The following is a 27192-nucleotide window of genomic DNA, read 5'->3' as shown; positions in this document are numbered from 1 at the left end:
GGAGGTAGGAGGTAGGAGGCATGTAAGGGTAGGAGGCATATCAATCACGGCTGGGTCTGGTATTTTCCACCCCGTGAAAGACCCTACACTCTCTTCTCCAAAGTGCTGGCTGGAGGTTGGTTGTCATCCCAAATTCAGGAGCCGCCTGTGGAGCTCCACGTGGGGCTTTGAATGAGTGTGTGGAGCAGGACTCTGCCCTCGACAAGAACATAAACATCCCCAGGTGGAGTAGAAACGGACCTAGGGCCCATCAGACAGAGTGAAGTCAGTCAGAAAGAAGAAAACAAATAATGCGTATCAGTGCCAGTATGTGGAATCTAGAAAAATGGTACAGACGAACCTCTTTGCAGGGCAGGGGTAGAGATGCAGATGTAGGACAGGCAGGCGGACACCAAAGAGCAGGGAACGAACTGAGAGCCGAGCGCTGTCACAGGGAGACGACCAGCGGGAAGCCGCTGTACACGGGAGCTGGGGGTGGACCAGGAAGCCTGCCCAGCTCAGCTCAGCTCAGCCCAGCCCAGCCCAGCCCAGCTCAGCTCAGCTCAGCTCAGCACTCTGCGACAACCGAGAGGGGTGGGTGGAGGGGTGGAGGCCCAAGAGGAAGGAGATGCACGCGTGCATGCGGCTAAGTCACTTCACTGTACAGCAGAAACTAACCCACCAACCATGAAGCAACTATGCTCCAATTTTTAAAAATGATTAAGAAAATAAGCAATGTCTGCTCAGTTATGCCACAGCCACTTGGGGATCTATCTGTCACGGCATCCACCACTGTCTTAACTGATCAATACTGCTCACTCATCCCCCACTGAGCGAGCAAACGCTGTGCTCCCTACAACCATGACGGTCTCTGGGGATAGGACAGAAAACACAGCATAAAAAGGCACCAGTTCAGAGGGAAACTTCCTTATCTCTGGGGGGAAACAAAGGCTAGACAGGTAAATAAGCCAATACAATAATTATTTATTTTCCTTGGATTTAAGGGAAAAAAGGTAGAGAGGGGTAAAAATAAGAGAAACCTATTTTCTACATGGTCTGTGGAAGATTTCCTGAGCATGAGACATTTCTTTTACAGCTGGAAGCACGGAGTGACTCAGCCAGGCCAAGGGCTGCCCAAACGATGGATGATGCTGGAGAAAATAAATCAGTAACAACACAGGGAATCTCCACGGCCCACACAGCCCCTTAAGGATGACCAAGCTTCTAATCACCTTCTCCCGTGTGGCACTGTAACTAGGATAAAATTGCCAATGAGAACCAAATCCTCAAGGAAACCCACTCACGAAAGATGGATGCCAAAGTAATACATCAACTTTGGACTCCAAAATGTGACTGAGACGAACTCAGAAAGGCCGGCAAAAAGAAAGTGAAACACAGAAAATTTCCACAGATACTAGTCTCCAGGTCACAAAGGCCAGTAGCATCCAGGAAAATAAGTGCAAAAGACCCACAGATGACCAAGAGTAAAGAGGAGAGCCGAAACGTTCCCGGGAGAAAATAAAACAAGGGGATAGATGGAAAGATAAAGAAGCTGGGAGTCACACGGGACACAGTGCAACAGACAGACATACTTTAAAAAATTCTGCTGTAGAGCTTGCATTTATTTATTTGTTTATTCGCCACACGATGCAGCATGCGGAATTTTATGGAAGGACTGAACCTGCAACACCCTGCAAGAAGGTGAAGACTTAACCACTGGACCACCAGGGATGTCCCCAGAAATACTTTCAAAGTCTAGATTTTTAAGCTTAGATTCCATCCCAGGGCAAAATATTGATCAAGTGCCATTATAAAGATATCTTAATGCATACAAAATTGGCATATTTCCTTCTTACAGTACAAGATTTAAAAAAACAGTAAAATTTAAAAAATACATGACATTGAAATGCAGCAATTCTAAAACGGGAAACCGATGAAGGGAAATTTTACAGTGGCATCTGGGCTGTACCCTTAGAGAGCTTCAGAAGAAAAGGGCCCAAACGTTGTCAAAATACTGGTGCTGGAGTGTGATGCCAGAAAAACTGAGTAAAATACATTTCAAGTAGCTGTGCTTCTGAAATTCACAACTCAAGAGCCACCCCACCCTCGAGTAGATGTTAACTATTAAAAGGGGACGATATGATTTATCTCTTAGGAGAATCTGTTTAGAAAGAGTTAATACTTTTTCTGCCTTACAGAGAAAAGGACGATGGGGTAACCCTATATCTCCACTGATGGTAAAATCTGATAAAGACGGACTAGCAGCTGTGTTACTTGGCGACACAATCCCTGAGCTCTGCGTGGCGTCTGGGCCAGGACGGGTGAGGATGAACCACCGTCCTGGTGGGAAGGGCTGACCTTGGCCTCCCTGAGTGCACGCACCCAGCACACATCGTCTCACTGGGCTCACCCGTCGGCACCTTTGGCAGCCGTGCCCATGGAACTGTTACACGATGTAGCAGTTCCTTTCTTGACGTGGGGCTTCTAAGCTGGGTCGCTCCACCACACGTGGCCTCACTCTTCTCAGTGGAGTCCAGGGGGTCGAATTGTTCATGGCCCTCAGAGTGCGGTGGGCAACGCTACCAGGAATTCCTTGGCCAGACCCCCCTTCTGATTGTGCTTCCTGCTCCGTGTTTCTTTGAGTGAAGTGGTGCCAAGTTGGGCTCATAAAGATGGGTGTGTGAAATGTCCAGTGGAATCTATGACCCCCGAGAGTAGGTGCTGCCACTAGGAACTGTTTACATAATCAGAAAAACCCAATGAAACTGTTGGTATTGTGGGAGCTTAGAAAAGAAAAGTGCATGGAAATAAAGTTCAAGAGAGCTGGCTGAATGTATATGCCATTTCACATCAGGAGCCTTCATTTAAAATATCTGAGCAGAAAGAACTAAAACTTTTTATGGAACCTAGTCGAGCAAGTTTGGAAAATAAGACGCTTTTATATCTTCTCTCTTTGGAAAGACTTGGGAAAATAAAGCATTAGTGAATGTGCACGCGCATATGAGTACTGGTGAGGTGTCATCAGAAACAGCTATGTAGGGACTTCCCTGGTGGTCCAGTGGTTAAGACTTTGCCTTCCAATGCAGGGACCACAGGTTCAACCCCTGGTCAGGGAATCAAGATCCCACATGCCTCATAGCTAAAAAAAACAACCAAAATATAAAATAGAAGCAATATTGTAACAAACCCAGGAAAGACTTTTAAAATGGTCTACATCAAAAAAATCTTTAAAAAATAAAAATAAAAACCAGCTATGCTTGGTAACACTGCACTTGGAGGTCTGAATTTAACTTAATTTACAATGCTAACAAGCAGAGAAAACTTAAAACAGTGCTAGGTCTTCCTGCATAGGTTCAGACCAATAAGCAACTCTCGAAAGAGCAAGAGGTGATAATTATTTTTAGACTTGGAGGAAACTGTAAGAACTGAAAACAGAAATAGTGAAAATTGGGTGTTCTGGTGAGCAGGACAAGCAGCGGGGAGCGGTGACACCCAGCTGCTATCCTCACTGGTACAGCGACATTTAATTTCAGTGACTTTTCCTACACACACCTCTATTTTGATTAAAGCATTTTTGCTTGTGTACTCAGTCACGTCTGACTCTGTCATGCCATGGACTGTAGCCCAGCAGGCTCCTCTCCCCATAGAATTTTCCAGGCAAAAATATAGAGTGGGTTGCCATTTGCTTCTCCAGGGATCAAACCCATGTCTCCTGCATTGGCAGGCGGATTCTTTACCACTGAGCCGCTGGGGAAGCTTTCAGGGACTGTTTATCCTAGCGTAGTTGGGTAAATCAGCATAGATTTGTAGTAACACCTGCTTCTGCCAAGCATACAGTTGAGGGACAGGAAAAAAAAAAAAAAGGTAACAGTGCTGGCTTCTGCAGACTAAAACAATGCAGAGAATTTTAGTGCCACTCCTGCATAAGGACGACACACAAACGCACGAAGCGTCCCATATTTGGGGGGAGTTTGGGATGAGCAGATGCAAACTGGTGTACATGCGGAATAGATTATAATGGATAAACTACAAGGCCGTACTGTAGAGCACTGGGAACTATGTTCAATATCCTGGGCAAACCATAATGGAGAAGAACATAAAAGCAGGGTGTTTTTAGAAGGATGTGAGATGCTTCACTGCACAGCAGTAATCAACACAACATTGTAATCAACATTCAACTATACATCAATAAAAAGTAAGTTCAAAGAAAGATAAGGTAACAATGTCTAACACAGTACACAAACAATATCTAACACAGAATACAAAACAAATGTGCTAGTTCCTAACAGGAAGAAACATCATAAACAGAATCATAATAGGAGTCTATGTAGATAAATTCTTCATGAATTATTTTATGAAATCAACCAACTTTTAAGAATTGAATTTCCTAAACTGAATTTAAGATATTATTTTCTTTTTCAGGAAACCTCGGGTTGGATACATTCAGGTGATTGAAAAGCAATGTCCAGAATTACCAAAATCCTGCTTATGATAAATAAACTCAGCCTTGGCTGAGTCTAGTTTTTGGTCACGGGAGGTGAGGTTGACTGGTTTGATCTCCGGGTAGGAAGATCCCCTGGAGGAGGAAATGGCAACCCACTCCAGTATTCTTGCCTGGGAAATCCCATGGACAGAGAAACCTGGCGGGCTACAGTCCATGGGGTCACAAGAGTCAGAGGCACTGATCGGCTGAGCACACACACAAAACATCTGTTTGAAAAACAAAAACAGCAAGCACACACAGGCCCCACGGTGATAAGATGACTGAGGATGCCTCGGCTTACTGTACACTCAAAGATGCTGCGTCAGAAGACAGGCGGCTGCAGACAACAGCGGGGCCTTTCTTTCAGGTTTTCAGATAAATGCCAGCAGGAGAAAATATTCCACTATCACATGCACTGAGTACTGTGGAGTGGCCAGGTGCGTGCGGACAGGAGAGGGGGCCCCATAACACACAGGGCAGCCCCGAGCCTGCCCAAGGGTAAGGCCTTATTTTAATATAATGTTCACCTGCATGTACATTTGCTCACACAACTTAAAATATAATGTTTATGGAAATATATAATCTGAAAATTTAATAATTAAATGTGAGTATGAATGTAAAATAATAAAGCATTGGAAGTGTGAACACATATCCCACGAAAACAGAATAAATAGCCAAGAGAAGACTTACAAGATGTTGATTCTATAACACTCTCTCGAAGACCAGCATATTCCTTATTGTGATAATAGACCTGGGTTTCAGAAACGAGAGAGAAAAAGGTTTTGTAAATTAAATTTGTGAATCACAATATAACATACTCATATTTGTCATACAATGCTGTTTATTTGCATTAAAATATAACTATTTTATAAATTTGCATTAAATATATAACTATTTTTAAAATTTGCATTAAAATATAATATAACTGGATAACTTGAAACTTCAAGACTATGGCAATACTCTATTATCAGATTTCTTAAATATTTACCAGTGAAAACAATATAAATAAATCTTATCCCATTTAGCAATAATAATAATGCTGATAGAATGGTCAGCAAGAACTAAGTGGATGTGAAGGAATAAAATTCAACACACCAAAGTGTTCATTATTTAAAGTTAAAATTCCCTATGAATATATTAATATCTTCACATTCCTTTAAAAAGGAAATTCTGGTATATACCGCTTAGTAGAGTTACACATACTCTGTACAAAAAAATTTTAAGATTAAGTGGAAACAATTTAATGTAAGAATCACACTATTGATATTAAAGTGATATTTAGTTCACAAGGGTTAAAATGATACAAATTGATGACATGGCAACATCTATAGTTTAGACAAAAGGAGGTAAAAATACTAAGCATGATAGAGCAAAAACAGTTTAGATACACAAGGGAAACTACATGGACCAGGAAAGCATTAAGAATCTTCAGTCCAAAAAACAAAACAATTGAGGTAAAAATAGATCTGAACAGTATAATTTAAAGAGATTAATGATAAATATACTTTTGCAATCTGATGTGAAGAGCTGACTCATTGGAAAAGACCCTGATGCTGGGAAAGATTGAAGGTGGGAGGAGAAGGGGACGACAGAGGATGAGATGGTTGGATGGCATCACTGACTCAATGGACATGAGTTTGAGCAAGCTCCGGGAGTTGGTGATGGACAGGGAAGCCTGGCGTGCTGCAGTCCATGAGGTCACAAAGAGTTGGACACGACTGAGCGACTGAACTGAACTGAACTGAATGATAAATGTGATAGATTTGTAAAGAAAATATACCTAAGCTTTTACCCTGTGGAGGATATACAATCTCCCCAATACTCACAAAATGTTTATAAATATTTATCTCACATTGAGCTGTAAAAAATACTGTAAATTTCAAAGGGCAGAAACTGTAAAAGCCAGTTCTCTTTTTAAAATAATAATTAAGTATAATACAAAAATGCAGGAACTAGAAATAAACAAACATTTTCTTTAAAAAAATTAAAGATGCTTCCAAATTACAACTACATACTCTATGGAAATTATCAATAATAAAACAATCTACTTTAAAAATCCATTCATTCAATTTTATGTAAGTCATTGAGAAATTAGGGATAAAAGACATGGGATAGAGTGAAAATTTTAGCAAAGGACAATCAATAGGTTTAAAACTTTTTCTTAGTTAAAAAAAAAGGAGAAAGAAATAGTCAAAAATCACTTTCAGTTCCCAAACTAGCAGAACATCAAAATAAAGCTATAATAATGGAAAATAACACATTAACAACTGTAAAAACAATTATATTAATTTATTAACTAGAGATCAGAATGATGTATAAAGCTAAAATGTTACTCTGTCATGAAGGTATAAATGTAGCAGCGGGTTCTGAAATAAACATAAAGGCTGCAGAGAAGAAAACAATAGTCTTTTGAAGAGTGAGGAAGAGAATAGAAAGCTAAACTGTCGTGCTCGCTTCGGCAGCACATATACTAAGAAAGCTAAACTGTCTCCTAACTTGAATTTTAAAATTGCACTTTAATATGGTGTTAAGTTATATTTTTCCAGAATAAGTTATCACGATTGACACATGGGAGAAGAAAACTCCAGAAAGAGAGAAGAGTACTAAGTTCCTAAAGAGAATGAAACCTAAGTGCTTTGAGAAACAGAAAGAAAGCCAGTGTGCCTGGAGCTTCCTGGGTGCGGAGAAAGATGAGGTGAAACGGACAATGATAGGTAATAGTAATGTATTTGTTTGGGAAAATTTTAAAAAAAGTGCATTCATTCAAACCCTCCTCTACTGTGGGTAGGAATGTAAATTGGTGCGGCCACTACGGAGAATAGTATGAAAGTGAAAGTGAAGTCGCTCAGTCGTGTCCGACTCTTTGCGACCCCATGGACTGTAGCCTACCAGGCTCCTCCGTCCATGGAATTTTCCAGGCAAGAGTACTGGAGTGGGTTGCCATTTCCTTCTCCAGGGGATCTTCCCAACATAGTATGGAGGTTCCTTAAAAAGCTAAAATTAGAGCTATCATATGGCAGAGCAATTCCACTCCTAGGCATAAATCCAGAGAGAAACATGATCTGAAAAGGTGCATGAACTGCGATGTTTACTGCAGCACTATTTGCAGAAGCCAAGATGTGGAAGTAACTTAAGTATCCACCCACAGAGGAATGGACAGAGAAGGTGCGGGATACGTATGCAGTGGAACATTACTCAGCCATAAAAGGAACTAAATCCTGCCGTTTGCAGCGACATGGATGGACCGAGATTGCCATACAGAGTGAAGTAAGTCAGAAAGAGAAAAACAAACATCACATGTATATGCTGAACTTAGAAAAGCAGTAGAGATGAACTTATTGGCAAAGCGGAAATAGAGACGTAGAAGTAGCAAACACACATGGTTACCAACGGGGAAAGAGGATGTGAGACGATTTGGGAGATGAGGACTGACACAGAGACACTACTGACATGAGTATCAATCAGATAAGCTAGTGAGGACCTACTGTGCGCAGAGAGCTCTACTCAGCACTCTGCAGTGACCTAAGCGGGAAGGGAATCCAAAAGGGGGTGTATGTCTGTGTATGACTGATTCACTTCACTGTACAGCAGAAACCAACAAAACGTTGTAAACCAACTATACTCCAATGAGTTAATTTTTTAAAAATCTTAAATTTTATGCAACTTCCTCTTGGCCCCATACATTCATTTTTGGGAATTTGTTCAGAGAGAGACGATGAAAGACATATTCAAAGATGCTGTTATTTTCCAATAAGAGAGTTTACTTACTGTTGCTTTTAACAGAGACCAAAACAGTTATGGTTAGGAGAAGGCAATAAAGCCATGAGACAGAACCTTGTGCAACCACTAAAAATGAGTAGCAGAATATTTAATATGGAAAAAATGTTCATGATACAGTGATTTTTGAAACATGCAGTTTATCAAACTGTGTGCTTTTATCATGGAAGTGGTGAGACAATGAGAAATATATCCAGTTCCTGACACAGAGCTCCTAAAACCTTCGTAATTTTCTGACACAGAGCTCCTAAAACCTTCGTAATTTCCTGCGTGCATGCTCAGTCACTCAGCCGTGTCCAACACTTTGGGACCCCATGGACTGTGTAGCCTGCCAGGCTCCTCCGTCCATGGGATTCTCTAGGCAAGAATACTGGAGTGTGTTGCCATTTCCTCCTCCATGGGATCTTCTAGACCCGGGGATCGAACCCAGGTCTCCCACATTGCAGGCAGATTCTTTCTCACTGAGCCACCGGGAGTGATAGCCTTTTCTTCTATTGAAGTAACTCTGAGTGGGTTCCCAGAAGGCTCCCACATGAGGACTGGCAAGACCAAGCGATAATCCGTCTTGGAATTTTCAGCCCTCCCCCATTCTCTTGAGAAGGGAGAAGAGCGGAAAATGGAGTTGATGACTGATCGTGTCTGTGTGATGAAGCCTCCAGAAACTCCCAGAAGTACAGGGTTCAGAGAGCTTCCAGACTGCGGAGCACATTCTCACCAAGAGAGTGACACACCCCCAACTCCACGGGGACAGAGGCTCCTGCTCTCAGGACCCTCCCAGACCTCCCCCGCATCTCTCTTCAGCTGGCTATTTACCTGAATCCTTTCCCACAGCCTTTAAGTATTGGTCTGAGTTATGTGAGCTGCCTTAGTAAATTTATCAGACTCAAGGAAGGGGTGATGGGAGCCCCCGACGTGGAGCCCAATTGAGCAGAAGTGATGAGGATCTCTTAGTTGTCATTCCGAAGAGCTTCCTGGAGCTCTCATGGGACTGAGCCCCTCCCCTGTGGAATACAACACTTTCTCTGGGTAGATGGTGTCGAAATGGAATTAAATTATGGGGCACCCAGCAGTCGTCTCAGATAGCTGCTAGACGTGGGGAAAAACTGTTACACATTTGGGGACCAAAGTGTCAGAAGTGTTTCAGGCCTTCAGTTTTCTTTGGAAATTCTCTGTGTTTCTTAGAGGGAAGAAACACTCAAGAGACAGAATGGACTGAATGAGCTGAGGCTTTCTCCTACAGCGAGAGGAAAAGACTGAGCCCTTCCATTTTAGAAGCAAAATATGATCAGTAGACAGTGAGTTTATGGGTGAGTTTTTAAACTCTTTGCATACATTGCTACTTCCTTACATTTTTTTCTATTTTCTAACCTCAATGTACCTGTAAAAAAATATTTGTAATTAAAGAAAGATCACATTAGTAAAGACAAAAAGCCAAGAAGAACAAAAAATAAAGTAATAACTGATAATTATCATTAACAAATAATAACAATTTGTGCCATGTGTTTCTTGACATAGAAACAATAATTTAACTACAAGTAGTCATGCTGAAGGTCAAAAATGTTCCAACCAAATATCTGCCATAAATCCCTGTATTTAGTATTGCAGATGAAAAGTATGGAGTCAAAGTTTTAAGACTTATAAAGTGTGATTCCCTTAGACATCAGAGCTTCTCAAGCTTGTGTGAGCACTAGTCCTAGTATTATTTGAGTACTGCAGAATATTAACTATAATATGTATATCAGTTCTGGGGTGATTATAGAAATTGTAGTCTTACCGAAAAATTATATTCTGTTAAATATTGAAGATCTTCTACCAGGAATTTGCATTCTGATCCTGAATAACTATTAACCAAGGTGTTTCCAGTTCTTACTTCCAAATGGTAGAACCCTTCGGGGCCATTAAGCTGGTCAGGAGGTTTACAACTCACATCTATAGCATTTTCTGTCTTCCGTAAAGCCTTTAAACCTTTGACCTTGCCTGGATCTATCAAAATGAAATAGAGGAAAAAAAAAAAAACAGTGGTTACTTTAATCATTTGTTAAATGCATATTTAAATTACTGGATAATATATGTGAACAATATAAACCATTCTAAGTGCCTATTTGGGGATGGGGAAATTAGGAGATAATGTACATAAAAAGCTGTAAGAAAACATCTGAAAATAAATTACACATCTGTTAATGAATATTAGCACCTAAGTTGTACTTGAAACTATGAGATTTTTTGAGATTCTCCCAAAGAGAATGTGCTGTTCTACTTCTTCTTTGGTCACTCAGTTGTGTCCAACCCCAAAGACTGCAGCACCCCAGACTTCCTGTCCTTCACTGTCTCCTGGAGTTTTGCTCAAACTCATGTCATTGAGTCGATGATGCCATCCAATCATCTCATCCCATGTTCTCAATGTTTCCCAGCATCAGGGCCTTTTCCAGTGAGTTGGCTCTTCCAATTAGGTGGCCAAATTATTGGAGTTTCAGCTTCAGCATCAGTCCTTCCAGTGAATATTCAGGACTGATCTCCTTTAGGACGGACTGGTTGGATCTCCTTGCAGTCCAGGGGACTCTCCAGCACCACAGATTGAAAGCATCGGTCGTTCGGCACTCAGCCCTCTTGGTGGTATAAGCCTCACAGCTGTACGCGACAACTGGAAAAACATAGCTTTGACCGGTGGACCTTTGCTGGCAAAGTGATGTCTCTGCTTTTTAATACGCTGTCTAGTTTCGTCACAGAGAATGTGTAGAAGTAGAAAACAGAGGAAAAGAAGAGAAGGGGCAGGGAGGGAGGAGATGGTGCTGGGGAAACCTCGAAGACCTACAGACGGCTCAGGTCCTCCTTTTGGAAGCGCTTACATGGCCCTGGGGATACGTGGCTGAATTTTTCATCAGCAGCAAACCTTTGTGTCTGTGATAGCATAGGAATTCAGGAAAATAACCAAAGCGTAAAGTTTGAGGACTTGGACTTTTGAAGCATGAACTTAAATGACATTAGGCGCCTTTTATATCCAGCCCCGAGTAGAACACCTGTCCCCTGTGAGCCTAGCCCCAGGGAGGGTCTCTGGAGCCCTGACTGCTGATTTGCACAGGGCTGTTTCTTCTGCTCCGACCCTCATGGAGTTCACAGTCACCCCAGAGACGGATGGAGCTTCGCACCTGGAATCCATGGCGCCTCCCATTGGTGGCAAGAGTCGAATGAATGTAGATGAATGTAGAATGTACGTAAAACATTAGGCAGCTCATTGTAATGAGAAGAGAACGCTGACAAAGTATCATGGTTTACGAAGTGTTTTGTCATGCAAGCAAAAGCCAGCAAGTGAATGGTTTGTGAGTGTGGGATTCTCGGGCATCTGACAGCAGTCGAAATTTCTACATAACAAAGAACAATAGGCAATTCATTTTTATCCAAGTTGGTTAGGTACTTAATTGCCTGAACTCTTACACACTGTACCAGCTCATACGTTCTCAGGCTTCATTCTTAGAATTCTGTGATTATACCTGAAGGACACAGAGAAAGCCTCAAACGAGAGTTTTTAAGTTGCTGTTTTTTAAATTATTATAAACCCGAGATATTAACAAACGGGCAAAGTCAATGTGCTTCCCAAATGAAGAATGAGCGTGAACCTGCTGTTCACACAGTTTAGACTTTGCTTCTCGCCGTTCAGAGAAAAAGGCATTAAAGTTCATAACTCACATGTTGCATTTGTCTCAAATTGACAGGTCACAGTTCCGCTCTTGCGAACTATTCTTCCTGTGACGAGGGCCTGTAACGATACCTCATATTTTGTGTAAGGTGTCAAATGGCGCAAATCCGTTCTGTGCTGGGTTTTATCCAGACTGGTGCAATTTTCTTCACCTCAGAGGGAAAAACAGAAACATTTATTAAGTCATCAAAAGTCAGAATTACCACATATTTAATTTGGTCTGTACATTAAATCATTCCAAGCCCACTCCAAACTGAATGACTGAAATATAAAAATATTGTTTGTGCTCAGAAGTACATACAACTGTTGGCAAATGTATTGAATGAATGTTAATTACTCTAAATAAACTCAAATATTCCAAACTAATGGTTTCATAGTTAATTTGGTACATAACAATATTAATAAATGAGTCCAAGCATATCAGTGAAGATGGTCTATTTTCTTTCTAAGAAAGCCCAGCCCATGGTGGATATTATGAAAGTCTTTTTTCCAATACTTTAGTGAAGCTTTTCCTGATAACCTCCAAACTTTGAACTTTGGTACAAGCCACTGTTATGGACTTTAGACGCAGAATCCATTTGATCACCGATAACTCCGTCTCCTTGTCCTCCTCCTCTGAGCACTACAGGAATTGAGGCAGTGAGGGAAAGCAGCGGAGCCTGAAGCCTGCGAGAGACGGGACTGCGGGTGAGCTGGTTCCAAAGACCCCTTCGAGCAGAGTCACTGCATGAGCCACGGTGGAGGCTGGATTCAGCCAGTTACCAACCAAGTTTCTGAGAAGAGGGCACACAAAGCCTGACGTTGTATACCTGCCCTTCCCTCCCTACCCATTCTGCTCAAGTGTTATAACAGGACAGTCATAAATTTGGATAGCACTGAATAAGAAGGCTCTGTACTTGTTGCAAAAAATAAACAAAAACTTGTCTGACCACAATAACCAATGTGTTACATCCTTCTAAGCCTATTATTCAAACGCTTTTTTAAACTGTATAGAATACAAAGGAGCAATAAACATTGTTCCATAAATTCCCTCCATATACTCTGGCATTGAAAGAACTCCATAGTAGAGAGAGAATATAAAAAAGTGAGGAATACAGCAAGGGAAAGTGAGAAGATTCAGAAAAGAGAAAAGAAAATCAATGTGCTCACACAGAAACCCAGCAAAGAGAGTTCACAGGAGAGGTGGCCAGTGAGGCAGACTATCCGATTGTCTTGTTGTTTTATCTTCCTTTAATTTCCACTTTTCTTTTCTCATAAACATAACTTTTCAAAATACCATAACCTCAAATACATGGCAAATATTTCTTCTCCATAGCATTTGAGGCCTCTCATGCTAACTGGAAAACGACATGTGCATGGAGCTTTGCTTTAGTAGTTTGATTATTATGATTCAACCAGCAAAAGTCATATGTTATCAAAATATAAAATAACACATTGAAGAGAAGTGGCTTTCTGCTTCTTGAAATCTGAAAATTCATGTCTGGTTCCTACCCACCAAACAAAGAGATGGAACTCTGTGAGATGTTCAGCTCAAAACTGCTTTAAACTATAGAGCAAGGACTGTCAAGCGGGCCATCCCAAGGGCTGAGTCTATCCTGAGATGGTCCACAGTCCCCACTGTGTTCTACAGGCATTTTAGATACTTCACATCGTCTAGGAGAGGTCTGCTCTCTTAAATAGTCCCTCCAAAGGAAGGGCGAGTCCAGTGGTTGGATTCGTCATAGCACAATTTTTGGACTGCCCTTTACATCTACAGAAGTTTCATGCTAACTAGAACCACGTTCCAAGATTCCACTGGCTGATAAAGTGCCCTCCGTGACTAAATGGGAATATGTTCATTTTTATTCACCCAATTTTGTGTGTGCGCCAGTTGCATCAAGCTATGGAAGTGGTTTGTTTGTCGTCCAGAACAATGAGTTCAAACCAGTGCGGCTCACTTACATAATATTTGGAAGATAGCTGTGAGTATTATAGTCCAGAGATTTTCTCTCTCTAGGCTTTAGAGTGTAAAGATTATAAGTAAGAAGGTCAAGAAGGACAAGCAATATTGGGAATGTTCTGAGCTTCAGTCATCTCAGAGGTTGGGGAGTCCATAGTGAGTGGAGGCAGTTCTTAAAATCAAGACATGTAGGATGCCCATCATGGTGCTGTGTAGACAGCTCTGTGGCTCACTCACTCCATCCATATATCTAGTGCTTTCCAATTTTAGATTTATCTTTCCTGATATGGAATTAAATCTTCTACAAGTTACCTGGAGTACTCCAATAGCAAAGAAAGAACCCATCAAAATAATTTTGAGGTGGTGTCCAGGCAATGTTTCCTTCAGTTGCACTTTTAGCAGGACAAGTAAAATTCTGAGGTTTTCCTGGTACTGTTGAGATAATAAGAATATAAAGTATGAAAAAACAAGACATAAAGAAACCATTTTTCATATTATTAGCATGCATTGTTAACAGTCATATTTTGATTAACTATGAATCAAAGATGAAATTATAAGAAAGAAACCTGCTCTTATTACATTTTCTTTAGAGATCATTTGGCTCAGAAAGTAAAGAATCTGCCTTCAATGCAGCAGACCTGGGTTCAATCTCTGGGTCCAGAAGATACCCTCGAGAAGGGAATGGCAACCCACTCCAGTATTCTTGCCTGGAGAATTTCATGGACAGAGGCGCCTGGCAGTTTACAGCCCATGGGGTTGTAAAAAGTCGGACACAACTGAGCATATAACACTTCTGCTTATCTTCTTTTGTAACTACATGCTTTGTAATGTACTAGAGGATTGACTTTGTTAATAGTTCATTTACTATTCAGTACCTATGTTCATAGAAGAGACTGGCTTACAGTTGCCTCATCTTTGCGCATGTTTGGTATCCACATAACAGTAACCCTAAGCTTATTCCAAACCCTAACAATAATCAAAGTGAGTTGATAGATTTACATGTTTTCTATACTATGGGATAGTTTGGATAGGACAGAAACTGTAAGCTTACCTTTCTGGTTTTTCTTTTTTAAAGGGTAGGTGAGGTAAGCAGACAGGGAGTGTGAAGTGAGTGAAGAGGTATTAGACTGTAATTTTAAGTCTAATTTTCTAACTCTTCCCCTAGGCAAATGCTCATAACTTGTATGTTCTAGAAAATGATTCATTTTTATCTAACTTTTCATATGGATACAAGATGCTTTATAATCTATGAAATTTCTACTGTATTTTTAATGTCCTTTTGTTAATGCATGGGGGAAGGCTGTTTTGCTAGAGGTCTATTTTATTATTCTTTTCAAAGCCAAGCCTTCAAACTGATTAGTAAATTCCTCATATGTTTGCTTGTTTCTTCTTTCAATAATCTGTACTCCAGGCTTCATTATTTTCTCCTTTCTGATATCTTTGTATTTTTTTTTTTTTTTTCTGGTTCTTTTCCAAGCACTCTCCATTGATTTTATTCAATAGGAGCTAAGCGATAAAAGTTCCCATAAATTATCACTTGATCTTACTTAAGGTACAAATTCCCCTAAAGTATGTCTTTACTTTATTCAAGTCTGAATGCCTTTGCTCCAAAAGATAAATTTAAACCATTTTATTTATATTAACTTTTGATAAGGTTGTTTGTTTACTTGCTAAGTCGCGTCCAACTCTGGCGACCCCCATGGACTGCAGCCCGCCAGGCACCTTTGGCCATGGGATTTCCCAGGATTTCCCCAGAATACTGTAGTGGGTTGCCTTTCCCTTCTCCAGGGGATCTTCCCAACCCAGGAGTCAAACCCAGGTCTCCTGCACTGCAGGCAGATTCTTCACCAACTGAGCTATGAGGGAAGTCCAACTTTTGATATACTTTGACCTTTCTGCTCTTTTACTCACTGTTTACTACTTAGCCTTTTCCCTCTCCCTCTCTGCCACGCTTTTCCTCTTCCTTCCACTCCCCCTCCCCATTTTTCTTCTTCTCCTCCTCATCCTCTTCCCACTCCTCCTTCTTTCTCCTTTTCCTCCTTTAACGTGTAGAACATCTTTTATTCCATAACTTTTTTCTACTGATTATACACAATGTCATCTATTTATCTGTCTTTCATATTTTTAGTGGTTGTTCATAAACTGTCTCACAATTAACATATTTTCTGAGTAAATTTCTAAAGTCAACTGGAGTCTCTTTTGGTTGTTCAGTCACTCAGTTGTGGCCAACTCTTTGGACTGCAGCACGCCCAGGCTTCTCTGTCCTTCACCATCTCCTGGAGTTTGCTCAAACTCATATCCCTTGAGTCAGTGATGCCATCCAACCATCTCATCTTCTGTCGTCCCCTTCTCCTCCTGCCCTCAATCTCTCCCAGCATCGGGGTTTATTCCAGTGAGTCGGCTCTTCACATCAGGTGTCCAAAGTATTGGAGCTTCAGCTTCAGCATCAGTCCTTCCAATGAATATTCAGGGTTGATTTCCTTTAGAATTGACCGGTTTCATTTCCTTGCAATCCAAGGACTCTCAAGAGTCTTCTCCAACACCAGAGTTCAAAAGCATCAATTCTTTGGTTCTCAGTCTTCTTTATGGTCCAACTCTCACATCTGTACATGACTACTGGAAAAACCATCGCTTCAACTATATGGACCTTTGTCAGCAAAGTGATGTCTCTGCTGTTTAATTCACTGTCTATAATTTCATTATAGCTTTTCTTCCAAGGATCAAACATCTTTTAATTTCATGGCTGCAGTCATTATCTGCAGTGATTTTGGAGCCCAGGAAAATAAAGTCTGTCACTGTTTCCATTTTTTTCCCCATCTATTTGTCATGAAGTGATGGGAACAGATGCCACGATCTTAGTTTTTTGAATGTTGAGTCTTAAGTCAGCTTTTTCATTCTCCTCTTTCACCTTCATCAAGAGGCTTTATTTCTACTAATTTCTTTACTTCCAGTAAATATGACTGAAGTTTTAGCACTTTTTGATTCCTTCTCCCTGCCATCTTCCAGATGCTGTTATTGTCCAGAATTTTATTTTTCAGCTGCTACTAGTTATAATAATCTTGTTATCATCTATGCTGCTGGCCTCTCAGAATAACAGCTATCATTTTGCCGTCAACAATTCGCTTTATCACTGCGCCTTATTAGCTTCTGTGCCCACCTCACTCCCGTGAGAGGCAGGATTTGACAGTGGCCCAGAAGAGGCCGGACGCACCAAGAGGGGGAGGCCGCCACGGAACGAGGAGACTCCATGGGAACTGTGTGAACAAGCATCTCACTTACCTCAGTCTTGCTTCTACCTGGGCCTCACAGCAGCCTACAGTCTGCAAAAAGCTCATGGAGGTTTGGATTCTGTCACTGATTTCTAAATTCTCACTTTAAAATGGACACAACGCCTTTTGGTGAAACCCTTTCTCCAAATCCATACTTTTTCTATGATTCTCAAAGAATCATAAGACTATAAAAAGAAAAGAAATTTAACATACAAATGCAAGCAATATACTCACCTCCAAAATCTGTTAAAATAGTTTTTTCTTGGCTAATAAGAAGCTGTTGATTATAGTATACTTGTGAACTACAAGTATAATTAGTTCTGGGTTGAAGGCCCCTCACTTCAACTTTGTCTCCATTATTATCTTGAGAATAGTTATCTAAATAAAGTAAATATTGCATATGAGTATATGAATATAATATATCACACTTAAATTTCACTTTGGCTTTATATCTATAGTTAATATCTATGAGATTAAAAACCTATGCAAATGGTCAACACAATAAGTAAAAGATCTAGAGAGTGTGATTTTGCTACACTCATTTTTAAAGAAAACACTGGTAAGAAGAACTAAAGTTGAGAGTGTCTCTAACTTAACTGAAGAGATGAGGCGTTAGCTCATTGCTCTCTGTTCAGAGTTGAGACTGCATTTGAGTCAGCCTTTATCTCGTCGGTATCTGAGATCACGGTCATGTCGTCAGTCTGTCATAGTTTGTTCTTGCTTTCCTCATCCTGCTCACATCCGAGCCGTACGTCTTCCCCGAAACATAGTGTCTGTGACTAGTCCCACGCTCTACCCTCTGAGAGAGAGTGTGTATTTCCGTCTGTCTGTCTTGCCAAATACGGCCTAGCAGGTGGCTTTATGCCAAGGCAGGGAGATTTCATCCCAATAAACTCAAGTGAAGAGAAATTAAAAGTTGGTAAATCATTAATTATTAAAAAGAAGTTCTACCTCAAGTACTCCCCCTTCCATGAACACCAACTCATATCCCTGGCAGCACTGACTTTTCTTTTTCTACTTTCCTTTCTAAAAGTCTTCTTGCAGTTTTTATGAGTGTTGCTGATGGAGGGCTGAAAAAGGAACTCGTGGAATCACATGAATTGCTTGCTTTCACACTCATGCTAAGAGTTTGTGTATCTTAACTTTTTTAACTCTTCTCTGATAAGCTCTTCAGCAATGCTCCTGTGTAACTGTTGCCAAGAAAATTCTTATAAATAAAATGATACTGCTATTTCAAAAATTATTCTTCCAGTGAAGTATTTGTCTATTTTGTGGGTTTGAGTGGTATAAAGAATACAAGTGTTTGATTCCAAATGTATCATGGACCGCGCAAGAGAAAGAGGGAGAGAGATTGAAAGAGAGTGGATGAAAGGAGGGAGGAGGAACATTAGATAATATTTAGGGAAACTTCCCACTGTAGGGGAAAAAAACTCCTCTGATCAATGTTAAGTTCTTACCACATTTAAATTTGTATTTAATTTTAGTTTTATCACACATGAATTCTTCACTACTGAGAAAATCATTATGCCAACATAAACAAAGGGAAGTATCTGCTTCTTCATTTTTCACACATTCTTTCAGCACAAACTGATTAGGATCTGTGAGAATAAAGATACAAAATGGATGATTAATATTTCATAATGTGTGCCGTATGCTCAATTACAGTTATTCAAATTATATTCATGATATAGAATCTGGCAAGAATTTATATTACTTTTGAAAAGTTGAATAATTCTCAGAGTTTTGCATTTCTTAAGTCTTTATTCTTTTTTTTAGATTTTTGCTTGGGTTCTATTTTTTAGAAGTAGCGTAAATTCTAAATGAAACGCTACCAATATATGTGATGCTAATTCATTTAGAATTTACACTACTTTAAAAGAATAGAACTCAAGCAAAAATCTAGATAAAATTGCATCTTTTGCACATTTTAAAAGACTTGCTTCATTTTGTTTTCTTACTTACATCTTCAGTTTTTCATTTACTCTTTGATTATTTTCATTGAATGGTTATTACACAGCGCATGTGGGATTCCCTCTGGGTAATGCATTTTTTAAAAATTGTCGCTTTCTGTTTTTATTTGATCATTTATTTCAGTAATTTTTTTTTTAAAAAATGAGTAGGTTAAATAAGTTTTCTTTCTCAAAAACAGATGTTAAGCCTACATAAATGCTAATAAGTAAATCAATGATCTTGAATTAATAAAAGACGTAAGAGGTTTAACAAACTTACACAGCTCCCAAGTCCCGTTTTGAAAACACATTTAGTAAAGGTAGCATCCCTTAAGTCCACACATAGTACCGTAGTCCCTTCTCTTTCCCAGCAGTCGCTGAGGCACCAAAACCAGCTGAATCCCACTAACATGACTAAAACTTTTTTTTTTTTTTGAAAGTACTTTTTTGTTTTTTTTCACAGACATCAAATCTTTGACTTTGTATCTTTCCCCCAAGATATTCTAGACATGCGCATGCGCTCTCAGTCATGTCCAACTCTGCGACCCCATGGACAGTAGCCCGCCAGGCTCCAACATCCATGGGATTCTCCAGGCAAGGATACTGGGGCGGGTTGCCACGCCCTCCCGCAGGGGATCTTCCTGACCCAGGGACTGAACCCACGGCTGCTACAGCAGCGGATAGGTTCTTTAACCACTGAGCCACCTGGGAAACCTTTATTCTAGGCACACTTGCATTTAGAAGGATTAATACATATATATATAAACATTAATACACACATTATCTGTGTATATTAATCAAAATTAATCTTATCAATAGTAATATTATTAATATCGATTAATATATACATGTGTATTGATGTGTATATACGTTTAATGTATGCATATATGTATATACATATAATGTGTATATATAATGTATAAATATATATATATATATATATCAGTTCAGTTCAGTCATTCGGTCGTGTCCAACTCTTTGCGACCCCATGAATTGCAGCACACCAGGCCTCCCTGTCCATCACCAACTCCCGGAGTCTACCCAAAACCCATGTCCATATATATATATTAAATGACTTGAATTCAGTAGAGGAGAGAAAAGAAGCTTGTGAATAATCGCTCAGAGGAGTACATTATATCTGATCAACACAAACCGCGTGGTAAAAGAGGTGCAGGGAGGTGAGTAAGGGATGAAGACAGAAGGTTCCTCCGAGGTCACCACTTTCACTGGGTCAGGAGAGCAGCATGCCCTCCCCCGCCCCCACCAGCAGCTTCCCCTCGCCCCGCCCCCCGACATGCCACACCCCCACCAGCAGCTTCCCCTCGCCCCGCCCCCCGACATGCCACACCCCCACCAGCAGCTTCCCCTCGCTCCGCCCCCCGACATGCCCCGCCCCCACCAGCAGCTTCCCCTCGCCCCGCCCCCCGACATGCCCCGCCCCCACCAGCAGCTTCCCCTTGCCCCGCCCCCTGACATGCCCCGCCCCCACCAGCAGCTTCCCCTCACCCCGCCCCCCCGACATGCCCCGCCCCCACCAGCAGCTTCCCCTCGCCCCGCCCCCCGACACGCCACACACAAAACCACACTGCTGTTGTCAACACACAAATAGAAAGCAACTGGCGTTTACCTGGTGGTACCTCTAAGAGATATTCAAATGGAGGCTCACATGAAGTGTGTGACATGTTGATGGTCTTATTTACACAGGCATCCAGGCCAGGGTGCTGCTTTTCGCATTTAGGAGGATCACATTCTTCCTTAACATCCAGTGTTGCAGTAAATGTGTCATTGTCCTTGTTAAAAATGTACTTCACAGACACACCTCTGTATTTGTCCTCTGAAAGAAAATAAGACAGCCAGGATTATCTTTGATTTTTCTGAACAAACAAACCTACATTAAACACCAACCCCTTAACATATATTTTAAAAAATATCCAAACATCAACAAAAATATCCCCAGGAACATAAAATGCAGAAGGAACACATCAGTGCCTCCGTGTTATTCCTTCGTGATTGTCTTTACATCGCTGTCCCATCAAAGACCCCAGCTCATGAGTCTGTATTTGGATGATGACTGGATTCATGTGTCTTCCCAACTGGACTGTAAATTCCATAACAGCAAAATCTATTTTGATCATCACCATAAATTCAGATCCTTGTGTAAAACCTGTCATTAGTAGGGTCTCAAAAGTGGTTGAATTATGCAAAAAAGAGCGACACACCTGACAAATTTCTTATTCCAGCTCTATCATTTTCCTTGCTTTCTAAACTGCAGTACTTGATTGTCTCTTTCTCCTGATACGGAGAACATTAATTATGTAGAGAGCAGAAGCCTCCCCATTCCTTTGCTTGTGTAAAGTAATGGACAATAGCTCCTCCTCACACTTTCTCGAGTGTCATTTCACACTCTCCCCTTCATTTGAACAGATTCCATTGACTCAAAAAAAATACCTTCTCAGTACACATTGATTTATTCACTCATTTTTTAGTGCAACAAAAACTATGATGCACTTATTTTAAAACACTGTCCCAAGCAACAGGAATACACATGTTGCACTTTGGGGTCTCTAACGTGGAGATGGGCACAGGAATGGTCTAGAGAAGATAGGAAAAACACCAAAACAAGATGATGCACAAAACAACACGGGAATAAAGAAGCAGAGGAACCTGCTGTGGTTCGAGGACCCGGAGAGGCTCTCTAGGGCATGTGACTCAGTCTGCATTTTAAAATAGGAGCAAGACATAGAAAAAGTGATGGGGGAGGGGGAGGCGGGTGAGGATGGCACGGAATTCCAGGTGTAGGAAAGAATCTGGGTGAGCACAGAGGCAGAAAGAAACTTGTGCTCAGAAGCCTAGAGGCAGCTCTCTAAGTCTGCGAGTCTGTTTCTATTTTGTAAATAAATTCATCTGTATCACTTCTTTTCAGATTCCAAATATAAGGGATACCATATGGTATCTCCCTTTCTCTGTCTAACTTACTTCACTCCGTAAGACAATCCCTAGCTCAACCTCTAGAGAACAAACTTACAGGGGGAAGGATGGGGGGAAGGGATAGTTAGGGAGTTTGGGATGGACAGGGACACACTGCTATATTCAAAACCGATAACCAGCGAGGACCTACTATACAGCGCAGGGAACGCTGCTCAATGTTATGTGGCAGCCGGGATGGGGGAGAGTTGGGAGAGAATGGATACATGTATAGGGATGGCTGAGCCCCTTTGCCATCCACCTGAAACTACCACAATCAGCTGTACTCTAAAACAAAATAAAAGGTTAAGAAATACAACAATACGTATTTCTGTATTACTTAAGTGAAAAGAGTAAAAAAGCAATAATGCAAGAGGAATCTGAACATGAAGGATCATATTATTAAGCAAACATACGAAGGCTGGTGTTTGCACTGAATATATGAAGAGCTACTTGAAAGCAGGGACTCCAGCTGTGAGATTTAGAAACACGTGGCGTGTGGAGCCCTGGTCGTGAAGAAGGACTCTGCTTTAACTGAGAACGGAGGAAGAAGACCGGAGAAGGACAGATACAAACTGTTTACAAGCGTCTGCTCTGAGGGGAACCCCAGCAAGATAGAGGAGACTTTTCCTTCTTGATCAGCCTTGAAGGTGCAACTCACATTCCACATTTATCATTACACAGAATCTTCCCCCAGCCCCAAACAAGCTTGCTATCACCCCACTTTAAACACCCAAAGTAAGGGTAAGTAGCTCCACCAGAGCTGTTTAGCTAGTAATGATTGATCCTGGTCCTCAAATCCAGGTCTGAACATGACATCAAACTTCTCACCCTGAAGGACTCTGGATCTTAAGAGCTGGAGCTAATCGTTGGTTAGAAATTAGAGCCACTGAGTTTCTTTTGCTGGAGTGGGGGAGCAAGGGTCTTAGAAACTTGAAATAAAGAATGAAATCATTAAAGTGATATATGTTGCCTCTAGGTAGACAAACTTACCACATGATGGCTTAGATGCATTAGTAGGAGCTGAAAGAAAAAAAGAGAATGCAGATGATTAAAATCAGCTTTTAGGATATCTCTGCCCTTAGTCATTTTGGGGAAGGGTGGTTTACAGTGTCTCATCTCCATAAACTGTAGAATCTGCCGAGTTAGGTTTAACAGATAAGCCAGAGTCTGCGGTGCCTAGTCTTATGTTTGGATCTCAAAACTTCAAAGGTTGTAAACCAAGGAGCTAGCCCCATAAAACATTTTCATGAATTTACCTAATAAGCCCAATCGTGGTAATACAATATTAAGACTTTTTGACACACATCTGATTATGGAATGGTGATGTGGCTGACTATTCAAGCAGCCAGAGGCAATTTTAAAGTCTTTATCCCCTTGATTAATCTCAAAAGAGGTTTATATAATTATAACCCCTAGAAAGTTCAGTTTGCATCTCTGTTTGCAAAGAATGTCTTCCCTGGTGGCTCAGATGGTAAAGCGTCTGCCTGCAATGCAGGAGACCCAGGTTCGATCACTGGGTCAGGACGATCCCCGGGAGAAGGAAATGGCAACCCACTCCAGTACTCTGGCCTGGAAAATTCCATGGATGGAGGAGCCTGGTGGGCTACAGCCCATGGGGTCGCAAAGAGTTGGACATGACTGAGCGATCTCACTTTATTTGCAAAGAATATCGGAAAATAGGTAAGGGCTACTCCATGCTCCGGTTTCACTTTTGTAAGCTCTTTACCCATATACTAGACTCAGGGTAAAAAATCTGTCCATCCACTGAGACAAGTCTTGTTGAGCGTATATATTTAACTGACGAACAAGACGGAAATGTGACTTGTGGAAGCTACGAGATCCCAGCTAGTCTGGTCTTCATGATGGAGAAACTGAGGCAGGAACAGCGCCCGGGGAAGGCTCTGATTGGCTGACCCATCGCAGACTCCGCCAACTCCTGGGCGTTCACTCCCGGATGGAGGCCCCCTCACCTCTGTCTCCATACCCCCAGCCCCGAATGCTGAGGCTCCCCTGCCACTGACTTCTTGACACGGAGCCTCCCACTGAGAGAACTGTTCTGTTTCATAACAATACCCAAAGGGAAGTGAAGTCACTCAGTCGTGTCTGACTCTTTGTGACCCCATGGACTGTAGCCTACCAGGGTCCTCCGTCCATGGAATTTCCCAGGCAAGACTACCGGAGTGGATTGCCATTTCCTTCTCCAGGGGATCTTCCTGACCCAGGGATCGAACCCAGGTCTCCTGCATTGCAGGCAGACGCTTTACCCTCTGAGTCACCAGGGAAGACCACCAATACCGAAACCCACTAGTAAAGGTCCTGGTGTAGCTGGTCATCTCTACGCATTTTCATCAAGTTCACACCCGAGGGGAATGCTATGACCAGGAGGCAATAGGTCATCACAGTGACACCGGCCCGGATCTCCGCGGCTCTCGCACTGCAGACCTGGATCAGTGCTTTGGACTAACTGCCCCTCCACGCCCCAGGATTAGAACACTCAAGGGAACATCTTGAAGAAAGAGCCCGGGGTCGATGGGGCCAACGCAGTGGCATCAGTGAGCGTGTCCCAAGTGCATGGTGGTGGGGTGACTGCATGACTGGGGGTCAGGTTGTCACCTATGGTTGAGGGAGCAGTTGCAGTGCTAGCGATGGATGCAGTGGTCAGTGCAGGGGCCGTGGTCTGCTCATCTGCAAGGAAATGAACAGAGGGTCACAGTTAATGAGCTTGTCCTATCGAAGGGCGAGGGGAAAACGCCTCAGCAAAGATCATTTCTTAAAGGAATCTTTGCTAGAGGCTTCCTCCTCATTTGAATGGACACTCGCTTGTTTCTAAAATAAGAAAGTGAGTCAAATATTTATCTACACGTGGCCCTTTAAGATAACCAAGAGTTTGTACCATTGGAATCAGACACTGTATACGCTGAGAAGAAACCCTTCCTTGGTATAATTCTGACGTGTGCAGTCTTCCTCCAATTGCTCCTCGTTCTGTTACAACTCTTTTTATTCTAATTATTACACTAACGAGGATCCCGGTTACCCTTTTGTACTATTCATCGCATACCAGGCTTTTTACATATCCCACCCTCATATCAATCCTCTGAAGTGAGTATTATTACACCCCTTTTAACAAGAAGTGGAAAACAGACACTACAGAAAGTAGGAGCAACTTTCCTGAAGTCAACTAGAAAGTCCAAGAGGCTGGATTTGATCTCAGGCCTATGGGACTGAAAGCTTGTTATCTTTCTTCTTTGCCATTAACTTTTATAAAATAAATAATAAAATAAAACATGCCCAGAGGAAGCTTACTGGTAAGGTTTTGTTGCCTAATTTAGAATCAATGTGCGAAAATTTGTAAAACAGGAAACCCACGAGCCCTGTTGGGTGTGAAATAAAAGAGCTGCCTGAATCAGGTCTCAAGTTTCCATTTCACCATCCAGCATCTAACATGCCTAAGGCATCACAGTCAAACCTGAGGTGTTATCCTGGGTGGTCGGGTTGGAGGTGAGTGGAGGTGAGGCATTATCCTGGGTGGTCGGGTTGAAGGTGAGTGGAGGTGAGGCTTTATCTTGGGTGGTCGAGTTGGAGGTGAGTGGAGGTGAGGCGTTATCCTGGGTGGTCGAGTTGGAGGTGAGTGGTGGTGAGGCGTTATCCTGGGTGGTCGAGTTGGAGGTGAGTGGAGGTGAGGCGTTATCCTGGGTGGTCGGGTTGGAGGTGAGTGGAGGTGAGGCGTTATTCTGGGTGGTCGAGTTGGAGGTGAGTGGTGGTGAGGCTTTATCTCGGGTGGTCGAGTTGGAGGTGAGTGGAGGTGAGGCGTTATCCTGGGTGGTCGAGTTGGAGGTGAGTGGAGGTGAGGCGTTATCCTGGGTGGTCGGGTTGGAGGTGAGTGGAGGTGAGGCGTTGCCCTGGGTGGTCGGGTTGGAGGTGAGTGGAGGTGAGGCGTTACCCTGGGTGGCCGTGTTGGAGATGGGTGGAGGTGAGGCAGCAGCGCCGCTGGCTGCAGGGCTGTGGGAGGTGGCTGGTGGGGCAGCGGGGCCTGCAGGCAAGGTGGTCGTGGTCCCTTCTCCTGGGGCACCTGCAATCACAAAGGCCATCAGCATTCCTGCCTGGCAAGCCCAGGGCCACGCGGCCCACGGAGGCATTGCCTACTGATCAAGCTAAGGCCGGGCAGCAAACACTCAAGCACTCCTGCAGCATCACCACCTACCCGTCTGCAAACCCGGATGAAAACGAGCACGGCACGTGGGAGAGAGGACTTGAGGGCCTTGGCATCACAGCGCACATGGTAAAAGTACCGGGGGGCCTGCTCTGGTGGCTCAGCGGTAGTGACTCCTTCCATTGCAGGAGCCACTGGGTTCCATCCCTGCTCTGCAAACACCCCACGCGCCAAGGAGCAACCAAGCCCACGCCCCGCAACTACTGAGCCTGCGCTCTAGCGCCCGGAGTTGCAACTACGGAAGGCCCCGCGCCCTAGAGACCTTGGTCTGCAACAAGAGAAGCCACCGCAAGGAGAAGTCCCCATCTAGAGAGGAGCCCTGGGCTCTCCACAGCTGGACAAAGCCCGCGTGCAGCAGCAAAGACTCAGCAGCAGGAATAAATGAAGTCTCTGGGACCTGGAGAGAAAGTCTGGGCCCGCCCTCCCACCCAGGGAGGCCTCGCTTCCTGGCGGGGGTGGGTGACACTGGAAATGCGCAGAGGGGGTGCTGCTGGCGGGGCAGGGGCCGCAGAGGTGGGAGTGAGCTCCGAGGGTAGAAGGCTGCGGTGAGGTCCCCACGGAGGACCTGCGCCCAGCCCCGCCCCGAGCCTCAGGGCGGAGGAAGCCCGCGGTGTGGGTGCTCCCTCCTGATTTTCTGAAAACAGAGCTGCAGGGGATCTCGCCTGCACCTTTGCGGAACTGGCTATTGTTTTTCTTCCAGCTGAAGGTCACGATGTTCCCTTCAGGATGGCGGCTGCCCTTGCCAGGAAGAGTGGACTGATTCAGAGCCCAAGAATGTCACGCTGCGCCGACAGCAGCCCCCTTGGTTTCCAATCACAGATGAGCTCATGGGTGTAGGATCAAGGATGGTCGCTGATGAAAGCCCACCGTGTATTTCCTTAAGACGTCTCATTGTCAAGGTTCAAAGCACCCACCGCGTGTAACA

At 42.7% G+C, this 27192-nt stretch overlaps 1 protein-coding gene across 5 annotated transcripts in view; it reads right to left on the bottom strand.

Moving 5' to 3' along the window:
* The window catches only part of PTPRC (protein tyrosine phosphatase receptor type C), a 121307-nt gene that overhangs the window by 33566 nt on the left and 60549 nt on the right, over positions 1-27192 (bottom strand). For 2 of the 5 annotated variants that reach the window (XM_061161090.1, XM_061161091.1), the window contains 10 exons: positions 25524-26126; positions 24671-24742; positions 23048-23077; positions 20718-20924; positions 18599-18739; positions 17376-17519; positions 14185-14304; positions 11924-12085; positions 10014-10222; positions 5153-5213 (listed from right to left, as the gene is read on the bottom strand). In XM_061161090.1, coding sequence (XP_061017073.1) covers positions 5153-5213; positions 10014-10222; positions 11924-12085; positions 14185-14304; positions 17376-17519; positions 18599-18739; positions 20718-20924; positions 23048-23077; positions 24671-24742; positions 25524-26126 — 1749 coding nt within the window. The remainder of the gene's footprint in view (positions 1-5152; positions 5214-10013; positions 10223-11923; positions 12086-14184; positions 14305-17375; positions 17520-18598; positions 18740-20717; positions 20925-23047; positions 23078-24670; positions 24743-25523; positions 26127-27192) is intronic. The other 3 variants (XM_061161092.1, XM_061161093.1, XM_061161094.1) reach the window with 3 other exon arrangements.

Source organism: Dama dama, chromosome 14, assembly GCF_033118175.1.
Source record: "Dama dama isolate Ldn47 chromosome 14, ASM3311817v1, whole genome shotgun sequence".
NCBI classification, from domain to species: Eukaryota; Metazoa; Chordata; class Mammalia; order Artiodactyla; family Cervidae; genus Dama; species Dama dama.
This window is presented reverse-complemented; position numbering and strand designations above follow the sequence as displayed.